This window comes from Globicephala melas, chromosome 16, assembly GCF_963455315.2.
Source record: "Globicephala melas chromosome 16, mGloMel1.2, whole genome shotgun sequence".
Classification (NCBI taxonomy): domain Eukaryota; kingdom Metazoa; phylum Chordata; class Mammalia; order Artiodactyla; family Delphinidae; genus Globicephala; species Globicephala melas.
In genome coordinates this window covers 32,855,091-32,871,435 of record NC_083329.1, presented here as the reverse complement: position 1 = coordinate 32,871,435, position 16,345 = coordinate 32,855,091, and the positions used below count along the sequence as shown (strand labels likewise).

The window sequence follows — 16,345 nt, the reverse complement described above, 5'->3', positions numbered from 1 at the left end:
CCTCATAGAGCTGTTCTAAAGATTAAATGTATGTACAATTGCTTTTCTCCCTTCTGGGAACAGAGAATCAAGCTGGACAAATTCTGTGCACCAGTCTCTTCAGAAAATGTTCTTTTAGATCAGAGATTCACAATGGGACTCCATCATTTGGCTTTAAATAATTGTGAATGCATAGAGCCACCACAACCATGTTCAAATTTTTAAAAAATTAATTCCAGAATCAGATAAAGTTGATTTAAAATTACCTACAATTTGGTATTCTCCTGGCTACTGTCCCTTTTCCCAAGCATGACAGCAAAATGCAGTAGAATTTTTTAAATTGTAGTAAGAACTTAAATATATGAAATTAGCTGAATTTCTGTGTGAACTTAGATGTCAGTACCTGATGTCAAGTTTTTATAAGGTCACAAAGAGCTTTGGATTATGAAACCCCTCTTAGGCTTTATTCATGTATCTTTACTGCCAAAAAGGTGAGTTGACTCCAAGACCTGTTCTGTCATTTTCAGCTCTTCAAGGGAAAGTTATATGGTCAAAGTTCAGTTGATAGTTTTACTAGGATAGTGATACCTTTTTTATAATCTGATCTATAATGACGACTCATTTGGGAATTCTTTACTGGGCTGACAAAAATAAAGGTTAAGGTCATAGAAAAAAACTAATCTTTTTTTAAAAAAAAAAACTCTTTCCAACACACCTGAATTCTATTACACTGAGAACATATTATATAATTAGCAATATGTTTTATAATCAGCTTAAATTAGCAAATTATGATTGATTCAACAGGTCTCTTATTATGAACCAATATGCCTAGAGTAACAAAATGGGACTAAAATTTATTGAGCACTTACTATATTGGTAGGTATTGTGCCAGACCAGGTGCTTTACATTCTTTATTCTATTAAATCTTCACAATAAACTCTATGTAGTAGGTATTATTTTATCCCCTTTCAACAGATAAAGCTCAAGTGGTGAACATCCCAGTATATGAGAAGAACTGATAATATTCCAGCCTATATGCAGATAGCTCTTCCAACCAATAGCAGAGAACAATGCATGTGTTGACTTGTGTATCTCTGGGGTGTAAGGTGGCTGTTGGCAAGAAAACGTTTACACCTGTATATATCTTCAAGGGGCTCCCCTGTATAGGTTTATGATAATAAGAATATCATGGATAGGCTGCTCTGGAAACTAGTAAACAGTATCTCTCTGAAACAATAAAAGCAAAGACTAGGGGGTCATCTGTCAATGTGAGCTGAGGAAAGATTTACTCACCAAGAGGGAGCTGGACAAGTTGGCTGTTTATGGCCATAAACAATGGCTGGGAATACACTGACCTTAGCAGGCTAGGTGTTCCTTGGCTTTAAAAAGACATTCATGATGCTAAGTTTTTCATTAACTGTTATCAAAAATGGCTGTGGTCAGAGCTTCCTAGACTGATGTAGAAGGTATGCATTATCATTGTCTATTAATACTATTATCAGGACTTACTGTGATTTTTCGTCTGTCTCTGGTAGTGGGCCCTTCCAAAGTTCAGATTCTGAAGTACTTCCTTCCTCATCAGAGCTTCCTGTTCATTTAAAAGAGATTTTTTAAATGTGCACATTACATTTAAAACACATTTTGAACTACCCACCAATGCAATTAAATAAATTCCAGATTTACCTGTGGTTTAGCTTCAACTTTTATGGCTCTCTGAAAATTTAATGCACTTTTCCAGACCAATAAATTCTTTTGAAAAATAAGCTGATATATACCAAAGAGCCTCAGCAAATAGACCAAGGATTTAAAGTCTCATGGGAAACTTCTATAAATTATACTGAGTTAAAGTAACAATTCCAATATTAACTCTATATTATAAAGGAATTATCTCTTGTAATACAGTTGTCTTTAATTTAGTTTCTTATTTTTATTGATCATACAAGAGACATGCAGGGTAAGATTTTTGTAGAGTATTTACATTAGGATCAAGACCTTAAGAACTGAACTAGTATATAGGACTAGCTAGTTAAATTATGAAAAAAAATTTGTCAGACTTAAAAAAAAATTAATGCTGATTACATTAACTAGAAGAAGTCCATTTCAATGAAGAAACAGATGTTCTCATACATTGTTAGGAGTAAATACCATTTTCTTGAGGAAAATCTGGCAATATAGATCACTTTAAAATACAGATACCCTTTGACCAGCAATGCTTTTAGGAATTTAATTATTTACTTAGAATAAACGAGCACTCAGATATATATACAAAGATGTCCATTGTATAACAACAGCAAAAGAAAACAAGTTAAATCCCCACCAATTAGGGATTAAGGCTTGGTTAAAAAATACTATACAGCTATTTAAAAAAACCCCATAGCACACCTGAATTACCATAGAAAAATGTGTATGCTATATCAAAATTTTTAAAAGTTACAGAAAGCAGGCATAGTATAATACAATTTGTATTAAAACATATCTACATATAGATATATATTATTATTTATATATGCGTGTGTGTGTATATAAATACACACACACACACACACACACACACACACACACACACACACACAAGTTTGTAAGGACCAACCAAACTTAACAGTGATTATATTACCTGTGGGCCTGGGATAGTTTTACTCTTTAAGCATTTCCAAATTTTTTTGTATTTTAAACAATAATCATGTATTACCTTTAAACATCAGTAAAAACAATAAATTTTATTTTTAAAACATAAAATAGACATGTTTCAAATGAATCACCCTATATTAGTCAACTAAAAATTATCAAATACTGAAACATGTATTATGAGACAATAAAATTATATGCCACAAAGTAATTATGTTAGCAAATAATTCCTCTCCAATAATGACCATTAGTCTGGAAAAGAAGTGACACAAATTTGGCCTGTCAATACAGAATGCACCTTAGTTAAACACAACACAAAAATAAAACAGTACTGATTTGCCATGATGGTTCTAGCCTCTTTTCCTGTTGGACTTTGATCCTTGAATCAACATGTTATGTCTGAACTTTGGTCCTAACTGAATCTATTCTAGCACAAATTCTAACAAAAACAGCAAAAAAATAAAAAAGGGAATGAGGGTTGTGCTTCTAATGATCTACACACAAAGATGATAAAATTATAAAGCTCTGGGAATAAGATTCCCACTCAACGACAGCCAGCACTGGAACTGCCAGTGTCCCAAACTGAATATGCGAAAAGACAAAAGTACTCTGTTTGGGACTTCCCTGATGGCACAGTGGTTAAGAATCCATCTGCAGGGCTTCCCTTGTGGCACAGTGGTTAAGAATCTGCCTGCCAATGCAGGGGACACGGGTTCGAGCCCTGGTCCGGGAAGATCCCACATGCCGCGGAGCGGCTGGGCCCGTGAGCCATGGCCGCTGAGCCTGCACGTCCGGAGCCTCTGCTCCGCAACGGGAGAGGCCACAACAGTGAGAGGCCCGCATACCGCAAAAAAAAAAAAAAAAGAATCCACCTGCAATGCTGGGGACACGGGTTCAAGCCCTGGTCCGGGAAGATCCCAAATGCCGCAGAGTAAGCCCGTGTGCCACAACTACTGAGCCCGCATGCTGCAACTACTGAAGCCTGTGCACCTAGAGCCCATGCTCTGCAACAAGAGAAGCTCATCGCAATGAGAAGCACACAACAAAGAGTAGACTCCTGCTTGCCACAACTAGAGAAAGCCCGTGCGCAGCAACGAAGACCAAAGACCCAATGCAGCCAAAAAACAAAAACAAAACAAAAAAGTCTTCTGCTCTTATTTTTATGAAAATTCACTAACTGAGATAAAGAAAGCACAGAAAAACTAATTAGGCCTAGTAAAGTTATCACCATGGTGTTATCCTGTCAATGATGTCAGAGAACAAACCTACAAGGCCTTTGAAAGTGGGCAGCTAATTTCAAAAGGCCTTACAACCACCTGTTTTCTTGTTCCCTCTCAAGAGTACTGCCCACATGCCAGCTTTCCTACACCAGTTTTCTGATAACAGACGATCCAGTTTTACTAAAAAGTACAATTAGTTTAGAATAACATTATAAAATAACTCTCTTTGAAAGAGGACATGCTGAAAAAGTGATCAAACATCCTTAGAGAATCAAATCTACAAGACTGGATTATATGACCTTTAATGTCCCTTACAACCCTATGAATCTATTAATATTTAACTACGAATCTATAATACCTAATTCCATGAGGTTGACAGTAACTACAAATCATTTTTTTGATAACTGCTACAATCTGCCAGAGGTGGAAAGGGTACTGCATTTAGAAAAATGGGCAACACAAAATGATGCTTGCATTTGTATCAGTGTCAAATCTACACAGTAATTATTGACAAGCGGGGATCAGAATTTAAGTCACTGACTCTGTACTGGAAGGGGAGCTTGGAGGTCCAGCCCTTATCCAATAAATGAACATCTTACTGTAATACTTCCAATAACAACTGGCTGTCCAATCTAAACACCTCACTACTTCCTGAAGCAGCCCATTCCTTTCTTCAGATAGTTCTGACAAATTTTTCCTTAAATTAAGGCAAAAATCTGTCCTTGGGCTATTTTTATCCATAGACTCTAGTTATGCCAACCAGCCACCAAAAATAAGTCTCCTACATAGTAGCAGTCTTGAAAATATCTACAGTTTCCATGTCTACCTCCTTACCCCTTCCCTCTTCACTTTTTCCTAAGCTAAACATCTACGGTTCCTTCAACCTTCCTCCTATAACAACATTTCAAGTTCTGACAACACTTTGGTTCTTCTATTCTTGACCTGCTTTAAGTTTTCAATGTTCCTTTTAGAATGTAATGCAAACTGCATATAATTTTCCCTATATGCTTTGAATAATGCAAGTAGGTCCATCATCTTGGTTTTTCTGGATATTACATACCTAAATAACTTGGCCTACTGAAGAAGCGGCAAGTCGCCAATTATGAAAACAATGGACAGGTCAGACTTTTACAGACTTAACTTTTGATCTGACCCATTGTGAAGAACAAACACAAAATCTAATGTCCAGTATTTTCCTTTTCTCTGATATAACAATAATAGCTACAGATTATCAAAGATTACTTCATATAAGACACATGCTTTACATGTTTATTATTTCACTTGACTCTGATAATAATCCAATGAAGTCAAGTCTCTTTATACCCATTTTACAGATAGAACTGAGACACAGATCAAATCATTTAATGTGGATTTGTGTAAAATATCTGCCCAAACTGAGGTATATAGAGTAGACTAGGGGCTTCCCTGGTGGCGCAGTGGTTGAGAGTCCGCCTGCTGATGCAGGGGACACGGGTTCGTGCCCCGTACCGGGAGGATCCCACGTGCCGCGGAGCGGCTGGGCCCGTGAGCCATGGCCGCTGAGCCTGCGCGTCCGGAGCCTGTGCTCCACAACGGGAGAGGCCACAACAGTGAGAGACCCGCATATCGCAAAAAAAAAAAGAGTAGACTAACTTTTGATTCACTGATGAACAGTTATTGATGATATAAGTAAAAGAGCAGACTCTGGAGTTATACACCTGTGTTTAATCATAGCTCTGCCATTAACCAACTATTTGACCTTAGGCAATTTATGTAAATTCTCTGGTCTTGGTTCTCTTATCTGCAAAATGGGATATTATATGCCCATTACTACGATTAAATGAGGTATACAACTAAACCACTTGCGATTATGGCTGACAATCAACAAAAGCAAGTTAAAATTCTTTTTCCCCACAGAAATTGGGTTTTTCTTTATGGATCTGGTGTAAATAATCCATATGTTAAATGAGGGTAAAAGGGTAACTGAATATTATCCAAATGGAAATGAAATATATAATAGAAACAGCAGAATTTGAGTTGTAAAATTGTCAAGACCACCTAAGACAGGTCACTGACCACCTGAGAAGATATCTGGGTTTGGCAAACTATAACAAGGTACATGTCCCCTGCTTGAAATGGTTCTATTTCAAGAACCAATCTAAGCTAGAGATTCTTCAGGTTGGCTACAGTATTGTCCTCTCCCTACCACCAGAAGTTTGACCTAGCTGAAGAGGGTGAAGAGACTTAAGATTATTTCTGGGAAATGAGGGAGGTTTGAGAGGGCTGGGGGAAGAACAGTGGGAGGGAGAAGGAAGGAAGAGCAAATGAAAGAATTAATATAAACAAGTCAGTCAAGCCCTTTCCCCAAAAGATTTTTTAATAAAAATTGGAATTGGAGAAGGGCAATGGTTTTTTTTAACATTAAATAGGCCTTCACACTTCTCACTGCAACATATAGTTGGAAATTGGCAAAAACTATAAAATTTCCCATTTTAACCTGTGTATGCTTTCTAAAACTATATATACTTACTACCCCATCCTCAGATAGCTTAAGTCTATCGTCTCATGCCTGGCTATGTTCTATAAACTGTCAGGAAACTTAACCTAATGTAGAAGAAGGAGCTACTGATAGATTAGGATTCACATGGGGAGAAAGGAAGTGTCAGTGCTTTAAGGACACTTCAAATATGTTGAAAACAAAATGGTATGAGTAAAGTAATTCATAAAGAATACGTTGTATTCCTAAAGTAGAGGAATACCTCCACTGATATCTCCCTCTTCATTAAATTTTTAAAGAGTAAATATCTTTAAAATTCTATTTCTCTAAAATTTCTGATTACTGAACACTTAAAAATTCTCCTTAAGAATTATATACTAAAATGCTAATAAAAGTTTAAATTGAATGGTGATTTAGAGCAATTACTAAATATTTTCCTGAGTTTGCCACATAAATATATATTACTTTAAAATCAGAAAAAAATTAACTCTTAAGTTTATAAATTTACAAGTAAGGCTAGAAGTCTCAAATCTCTAAATTTCTATAAATAAGTCCAGATATTATAACATAAATTAAGTATGTTACTGAACTACACTTTGTTAGACCCTATTTATTGCAAGTTCTTTAAGAAATTCTACATCATATTACTGTTGAGATACAAGGTTACTGTTTGTTATATCACAAATGGATACCCCCTTTTATGAATCCACAGTAGATTCTGCTCTCAAAACTGCCTGGAAAAACTGAACACCCTGCGAGTTCTCTTTAATATTGTATGGGTACAATTAATCATTCTACTGGTGGTTTCCTTTCTTTGGTTTGGTTGTTAGGAAGGACAGTGACAAATCTATGATCTACTTTTGCAATTATGCAACACTTTTTGGTAAATATTTGTCTGTATTAATTTTACCTCTAGCTTTACTTTCCTATTCTATCTTATTTTTCCATTATTTTGATTTCACCTTTAAAAAAATCTTATAGTATATATTTTTGTAAGTCATTGTGAATACTTTTTGGAATGTTGCAGGGAAAAAAACAATAAAATTTGTAGCAAATATTCAATGAAATCCAATCTGATGAAAACTACAGGACTTATTAAAAACTGACCAGTAACAACCGTTGCTAACATTTGCTTTCTATGTACAAACCATATATTTAATTTGATCGATCAAAATCACCAAATGACGAGATCACTTAGTCTTGTGCAATATAAGCAACATTTCTTAAATTTTAATCCACCTCCCCAATTCTTTTTCTATCCCAACTTCATCCCTCTTGTTCTCTTCCTTCACACTTCATGATGTGAAGTTAAAATGTTTATCCACTGTATTTACTGAAAAAAAAAAAATTTATGCTCTTCTATACTTGACATAAGAAACTTTTAAATGTTCTAATATGGGGAAGAAATACACTTTTGCTCTTTTTTCTATGATTTTTCTCACACAGTACAAAAACAACAACAAAAATTTACATCAGAACAAGTTACAGTTTGTGGGAAACCTAAACTGTAAATAACTTAAATCTGTATACTTTTATTAAATAAAAACTTGATACTGTTGATAGAATTTTCTGATTTCACTGAGAGTGAATGTGATGAAAAACAAAAACAAAAAACCCAGCACTGTTTTGTCAAGAATCATCTTGCAGTGGTGTAACAGCTATAGCTATAACTGGAATTCTTCCCAATAGTCTAGTGTATAGACTTGCGGGAAAGCACTTCACTGTCTTCTAATCTTTCCTGTTCCTTAGACTTATCTCCCTAATTAAAATGTTAGATTCTTTTAGGGAGGGGTGTTTTATGCTCTTGTACAGCCTGGAATACCTAGCACAAAACATAAAAAATAATGAACACCTACAAAAAAAAAAATCTCATGTTGCTAGGACAAAAAAACCCAAAAAAACCCAAAAAAACCCTCATAGATTAGCTGCAATACAAACAATATTTTATCTACAGATGTTCAACATCTGAAAGCAGTTTACAAATAAATGCCTATTCTTAATCTTTTAAGAAAAAAAAATTTTAAAAATCTTTTAACCTTTCTTAATCTTTTTTGAAGATCATATACAGGTGAGAATTTTCTGTAATTGAAAATCACACAAAAAATTATGTCATAAAACAAACATTTTCAATTCTACAATGGTTTACCCAGTGAGGGAAACAGAAAAAGTACTGAAGATCTATTAAAGTAATCTAAAAAAATCATCATTATACAATCTCCTGCAGTAAGACCTCAGGGGAAATATTTCTGAAGGCTGCTAACTCAAAAAAGAACAGAAAGCAGATGGAGAGTAACAATTCCTCCAACCTCACTGGACAGGTCTCATAATTAGCCCAAGTTGTAGCATGAATGGCCCCTTAAGGCCAGACAAGAGGGTGTGAGTACTACAGGGTCAAGATTCCAAAGGAAGCCAAGGCCTGGACTGCAACAACTGCTTTATGTTGTTTCTTCACTCCTACTTATTTCCTAGTCATCAGAGAGCAAATAAAAACATAGCTAAACTTCCAATGGCAAAAGAAATGTATTCTTCTCTGTCATCTTCTCTGTCATGTAAGGAACAATGATACCTGCTTCCAAGTGTCTATAGGTTAAAAAAAGGACACAACTGGAACCAGAAGGAAGAAGTTGTACGTTTGGGCGAAATGTTAAGAGAAACCTGCTAGCAATTACAGCTGTCTGAAATGTAAAGGAGTATTTTGGATAATGGGTACCTTTTCCCTGGAGGTGTTGAAGCTAAAGCAGAACAAATACATGATAAAGAGCAGTGCATCTTAACCTTTATTGTACATATGAATCATTCTGGGAACTTAAAGTGCAACTCTGATTTAGGAGGTCTGGAGGGTCTGAAATTATGCATTTCTAACAAGCTCCCAAGTGATGACAATGCAAAGGACCATATTTTGAAAGGTGAAACCACAGAAAATCTTTTTGATCATGATTCCAGGGCTGATCTCTGATGTTCCTTTCAACATTGAGAAATTGGTTGATTTCACTGACTCACTCACCTAACATTTACTGAATGCCTACTATGTGGGGCAAGCACTGTGCTTAGGAACTGGGGATAGAGAATTAAACAAGTCACACAGTCCCTTCCTTCACAGAAAAATTATTCCAAGAGTGATATGTATTTCTAAAGGAGAGTGCAGGATGCTATCAGAATGTGCTAAGAGGGACCTAATCTTGCCTGGAGGAGTGGGGTGAAGGGTGTCAGAAAATGCCTACCCAAGGAACTGAGCTTGGGGGCAGGGTGGAGGTGGGAGGGGTAAGATCTTGAACTTCCTGCCAAGACAATTTACCTAAATACCCTGTTCTGTTCACACCTGCTAAAGCAGACTGGTCCTCAAAGTCAAGCTTTGATCTTTCTTACATTTCCTCTCTATCCATTCAGCTATCTAGCCATCCAATTATCCATCCATCCATCCACTTATTTAACATTTTGTATGATGGTAACCTAAGGCTATCGGGGTTCATGAGATCACACAGGGAGAACAGAGAGAATAAAGAGAAGCTCTGTAAGAGCCTTGAGCAATTCCAACAAGGGTAAGATGGAGGAGGAATTATAGTCAAGAGGCTGCAGAGAGGCTGAAAAGATAGGAAAAAGATCAAGAAAGTAATTGTTCTGAGGAATGCCAACAGTCCAAATGCAGCTGCGATATTAAGCATTTACTAATTACTATTCAAGTCTGGGCCAAATTAAGGTGGCCTGGCAAGAAAGTATCATATCAAGATCAACCTAATTCCAGATGATCGATCCCAGATGAGAAGATATTAAAGAGGTCTACATGGTTTTCCTAAAAGTTTGCTAAGATGTTGTCATTTTCTGCTTTATACCAAAGAAGCTGAAAAAAAGAACTATATCCTGTGCTCTCTGCTATGAAAGGTGCTCTGAATAAAGAGTATATAAGACACAGATGTCTCAATTCCACTCTGCTTTGGTTTTCTATCTCTGAAGTTGCCCTGAAACAATCTTCAAGTCTTTCATTTTCTTATTCTTTATTATTTATGCCTTACCTGTGCTAGTGGGGTGCTAGGGATAAAGCAATGAACACAGCAGACAGAATCCCTGTTCTCCTTGTGTTTTATGTAACTGTCATATGTGTAATGAAGGAAAAGTTCCAAGGTTGTGAAAGCATTATAAATGGGAGTCCTAATTTAGATTCATGGTCAGGAAAGGATCCCTGAGGAAGTGACATTTAAGCTTAAATCTGAAGGATGAGTTAGGATGGGACTGGAGGTTTTAGAGAGGAAGCAGCACCTATACAATCCTTAAAGAGAAAGAAGTTTGGCATTTTCTAGAAACTGAAAGGCTATGTGGGTGGAGTGTGAATGTAAGGTGAAGAGTAGTGATAAACAAGCCTTGTATGCTGGATCATATAGAGCCTTTGGGCTTTGTCCAGATATTGGTTATATCCTAAGAACATAGGAAATCACTACTAGATGGAGAATGGATTAAGGAGAGGGAGGTGGGATGACAAGACAGTGTTAGAATCAGTACGGATAATATAGTAGTAGCCTAGATGAGAAAACATGGTAGTTTGAACTAGACTAGAGAGAACATGAGAAATACATACCCTGGGGGTAAAACTGATAGTATTTACATAAGTAACGAGAAAAAAAGAAGGCATCAAGGATAATTTCCCGATTTCCGATATTAGTTTTTAGGTTGACAGAGGTATCACCTACCGAAATATAGAACACTAAAGGAAAAACATCTATAAGGAAGATCACATGCATATATATATTATAATTTGAGGGGTGCAACCCCATCCCTAGTCCTGAGTATCCAGCTACCTAATTATCTGTTTTGGAGGTACTGAATAAACTTTTATAAGGCAGGGATTAGTTCTTCTTTAATTTGGAATATGCAATGATTAACATAGTATCATACTATGATATAAATATATTATATAATAGTAAATGCTACAAAATCCTCAGATATAATACACTAAATATTTTACTGGCACATGAGGATAAATAAAAATTTTTAAAAACTCAAATGAGATTCTCACACTTAATTAAAATTTATTTTGAAATTTGAAACATGATTTAGAGACAAAAAAGGTATTCTGTTTCAAATACCGTTTCTCAATAAACAATAGAATATCAGTATTTTTCCTCTCAACATCTATCGATTTTACCAAGTCAAAAACTTGGCAATACATATACTTGAATGTATCATGACATGTTAGAAGAAAAAAGTGTATGTAAGAACATAACATATCTAATGATCTTCATAGCTGGAGCAAGGCAGCCCTCTCCTGTTCAAGTATTATGTTAACATAGGCTGGAATCTAATTCAATCTACCATTACCTACCTAATTTAAGTCCAATTCACTCTAAGTTATAGTCAATTTGACTCTACTTTATTATGGACTAAAAAAGCAACTAGCAGTAACCTTCGTAATAGCTAACTATGTACCAAGTACTATGCAAACTGCTTACATGCATTATCTCATTTCAACTTCTGAAAAATCCTATGACTTACTAGGTAAGATTATCATGACCATTTTACACATGAGAAAACTAAGGCTTAGCTTAAGGACTGCTGAGGAAGAAGTAGCAGTTGACTTGGATTTGAATTTAACAGTTATTTACTAATTGTATGTGCACAGCACCATGTTAGGTTCTGAGGACACATACATATCAACCTCTATCATTTCAAGAAGCTCATAAGCTAGTGAGAAAAATCACACAGACCATGATAATTGAAATCACAGTGTTACAATGTTAAACTGACTTATAGGTTATATACTGATTTACAGTGTTCAAAGTGCCTTTCACATCCTTATTTGATTCTCCACAATAAGCACCAGCAGTATAGAGAGCAGGTATTCATATCACCACTATGTACACGAGGAAAGTGAAACTCAAGAAATTCAGTGGCTTGCTCAAGGTAACAAGTCTGTATGTAACAAATCCAGAAATTAGAATGCTGTTGCAATATTACACCATCTGCCAAAAATGAATCAAAACCAACCTTGTTATTGGAACTCCTGTAAGTTACTGTAAATTCATATCTAAATTCTCCAACCAGTTTCCTTTCAACTACTATAAAACAGAATTCTAAATGCATTTACTAATTAAATTCAACATTTGTGACATATGGCAGATTATACTTCATGTTCAGAAATATGAGTAAATATTTTAATTCCCTTTTACCTTTATCCTTTTTCTTAGAGGACTCTTCTACAGAAGATAATCTGGATTTTTTATGTGATGATTCTTCACAATCTTTTCTGGCTTTATCCTTTCTTTTTTTTGACTTGACTTCTTTTCTCCTTTATGTTGAACAATATAAAGTTAACTTTTTCAACTGAATTTTACAAAAAATAAAAATCAATGGGTAAAAAAGTCAAATCAGTTAAAGTACTCATTTTTAAAATGTAGTTTACATAATAAGGAACCCTTAAATGAGTCTGTAAATATTTTAGGTTAGTATATTAATTAAAACAATTCTGTAAGATTATGAAGCCTGAACACTCTGACACAAAGGATTATTTTTATAAGTTCTGTGTATAAACCTTAGTAAATGTAAATCACGGTTTTTACTCATTTCTTTTCTATATTCTATCATTTAGTCATTCTAAAAAAATTACAAAATCAAATCTCATTTTCCTCCACATAATTCATATCTACCTACACTTTGAAAAAACACATACAAGAAAAAACCACTCTAACAGTTCTCAACCACCAGTAAATAGAAAATTCTTCTCTTAAGAATAAAGGAATACAGCAAAGGTATAATAGAACGAGGATGGAAAAGCTTACTGTTAACTCATATATCTACTTTAGACCACTTATCCTTTTACTGCTGTAGCTTTATCTCTTCTAGGCCAAGTTTACAAGGTTGTCAGTGCCATAGCTGGCAAACAACTGATTTTAATTGGTTAAGAAAAGAAACACTAAATAGGAAAAGGTGATAATGCTGAAACTGGGACTGGGAAAGAGGATGAAGAGACAACAGAGTGGATTACTTTCAAGAAACTTGCTTATCAGACCTTTCAAATTAAGATACACCAAATACTACAATACTGTTTAAGACAGTAATAACTTCTTGCCTCTTGTAAGAATAATTTCAATCTTGAAATGAAGCTTGAAACTCAAGGTCAAATAAAACTTTGTTATCTTCCAGTATCATTGATAGAGAGGGGAAATCAATTAATCTAAAAACTTTGCTAATTTTAAGAATTTAAAATTTTTTATTTATTTTTAATAGCTAAAATACTAGATAAGGCTCATTTAGAACACAGCTGATTTTAAATTAATATTCTAATATATGCATTTTATAAAGTTGCAGAATCTTACTGTTAAGACTTTCAAGTGTTACTCAGGACATGAAACTTGACCACTACAATCATGCCAGGTTACACAGATTTTGCCTGAACACCTGCAACGCCAGGGACTTCATTATGCTTGACTTAACATACGCCAGACACTGTGTCAAGCATTTTATATGCATTTTCATTTAATCCCCACAATAATCTTAGTATACTCATTTTTAGAGATAATAAAATTGAGTCTTACAGAGGTTGCATAGCTTGCCCAAGAAGACTAGCAAGTGGATTAGCTGAGAGGAATATATAGGAAAGCCTACTATCTATATATACTGCACAATGCAGAACAATGATACTCCTCCCCCATTCAGTATGGCAGACACAGTCTAGCTCATTCAATAGGAGCCTGACTTTAACATCTAAAATGAGTATAGAGGTATAATCCTTTGTAAGAATGACAAACTCTAATTAAAACAATGCTTAAATGAGACATAGGAATCACTTTATGAAGACCTGCTTTACAATATAGTTTCTAAGAATATTACAGTATCTGAACACTGATTCCAAACCAAAAATTCTAGCATCTATCTACCACCCTGCACAGGCCTTCACATTTAAAACCGCTTGACTAGAGTTAGGCATGATGAACTTCCAGTTCCCTGGTTTATGTGGTCATATGGTAATGGCGGATTTTATATACAAGCAACTAATTAAACCATCAACCACTCAAGTCTACTTTAGACATCCAGTTCAGGTGACTACGTCCAAGAGTACTAAAATTAACAACCACATTTTAAAAGATCATATTACCTGTGATGAAAATTTAATTTAAAGGAACATTCTTGGCATAATCCTAAAAAAAAAAAAAAAAAAGAGTAACAGCACAGAATTGCTAAATTTTAATAACTGCACTGCTACTTTACTTTTAATATCATAAATTGTCATTTTTCTTTACATTCCTTTACTGTAAGAGGGTAAACAAATAATCTGAAGAAAACAATCTGATTCTCTCCCACCTCAAAAAATGTATATATATAATAAAAATTGAATCAGAATGCTTGAGAAATTGAAAATATTCTGCCATTGCTTTAGAAAATGGTGCTGTCAAGTTATTCTAAAAGCAAACTGTTTCACAGGCAGAATTGTATCTCACATCAAAGACATCTAATAACAACAGTGTGGGTATAGTCATTTCCTCTGAAGTACTCTAAGTTTTCAAATGTAAAAGAACTTTCAAAAAAGTTCCTCTATTGTGGTCTCTTTTTTGCTTTAATCTCAGTTCACACTAGTTGACTCTTCCTCATAAGCACTTCCAGGAAGAACTCAGATACCAACCTTCATTGGTGTGTACCAAGTAGCATATGGGGAAATCCTTGATTTCTACCCAGAGTGGGCAGACACTCTAAGGGCACACGTATTTAGGAACCAGAGAAGGTTGTTAACATGAGGCAGAGAAGAAGCTGACACATAAAAGACTAGCTTAGGAGAAAAAAAAGAATAAGCAACAGATCCTAAAACATGTATATTAAGAGAAACTTCTGTATTCTGGGTTATAATCCTAAGCTTTTAAGACTAATATCAAGAAAAATCTGCCCTTCTAAAATTTTTTCTTTATTGACAGTCAATAAAGTCTACACCATAACAATATGGCTATCAGCTAATGCGAGATTTTATATTGCCTTTTCTGATACTTTGCATCTCACTCTGCACTGGTGACATTCTCAAATTAATGGAAAAAGGTCTTCACTTCACGAATTACTGGTTTACCTTTGGCATTAGAACTATTTCCCCTAATGTCACTCTTGCAACTTTCAGAAGCTCTGAGAAAAAAAGAGTTCCCAAGAAGATACATTAAAAATTTTTAATTGGATCTTAAATTAGCCTATATATTTTAAAATCTAAATTACTAGATAAACTTTGAAGAAATCAATCATACCCCACCTAAAGTCAACTTACTTAATTTAACAAGCGCATTTCTCTTTTCACCATGCTCAATATAACCAAAATTAACTTCCCAACTCTTTAAGCCTTCTTTTTTATCACAACATTTATTTCCACAGCAAAACTGGCCTGCAAATAAAGGAAGGAATATTAGCTATGATGGTTGGTGACAACATTTATCTATACAATCTGGTATTACCTCTGAAATTTACTCAACATACATACATAACATACATGACATACATATATAAATTCCTAGCTTTATAAAATAATCATTAAAAAACTGACCACAATAATTGTGGTATGTTCAACAATCAAATCAAATTGCTGAATGAACTGTTTAAAAAAAAAACAGTTCCAGAATTCTTTACCTGATAGATAGTTGACTATCTATCAAGTTGACCGTTTATATTAAGATACAAAGTTTTAGTGACTCTGTGTAAGGGAATCTTACACTTTGGAAGATGGAAGTACTAGAAAAGTGTACTCACTAATACCCTAAAAGAATAAGTATATTTTCCAAAGTACATGCACTTATAACTGGGACAATCTTTTTCAATATTTAATAATATTAAAATTGATAAAAATTGAAAATTTTAATATGGCATTTAAGTACCAGCATAAAATGACATTTAAAACACACTTTAACTAGCATTTCGAGATTAAGTAGAATGAGTAATCAAACCTGATGCTCTAAGTTTTAGAATCACTTGACACTAAAATCAATGCCTTATTATCATATCCATTGTATATTAAAACCTATGCAAAAAAGGACTGATATTGATGATCCAAGAGAGAAAAAAAAAATAAACTACTCAACAATTATTAACT

General features: G+C 34.6%; 1 protein-coding gene across 8 annotated transcripts in view; it reads right to left on the bottom strand.

Annotated features, from left to right (window-relative positions):
* LOC115857803 (protein FRA10AC1) overlaps positions 1-16,345 on the bottom strand; it is a 62,026-nt gene that overhangs the window by 13,460 nt on the left and 32,221 nt on the right. For all 8 annotated transcript variants that reach the window (XR_009559320.2, XR_009559321.2, XR_009559322.2 and 5 more), the window contains 4 exons: positions 15,530-15,643; positions 14,384-14,426; positions 12,459-12,577; positions 1,489-1,567 (listed from right to left, as the gene is read on the bottom strand). Coding sequence is in view for 5 of the 8 variants with exons in the window: in XM_060286288.2 (XP_060142271.1) it covers positions 1,489-1,567; positions 12,459-12,577; positions 14,384-14,426; positions 15,530-15,643 (355 nt within the window). In the remaining 3 variants the exon portion in view is untranslated. The remainder of the gene's footprint in view (positions 1-1,488; positions 1,568-12,458; positions 12,578-14,383; positions 14,427-15,529; positions 15,644-16,345) is intronic.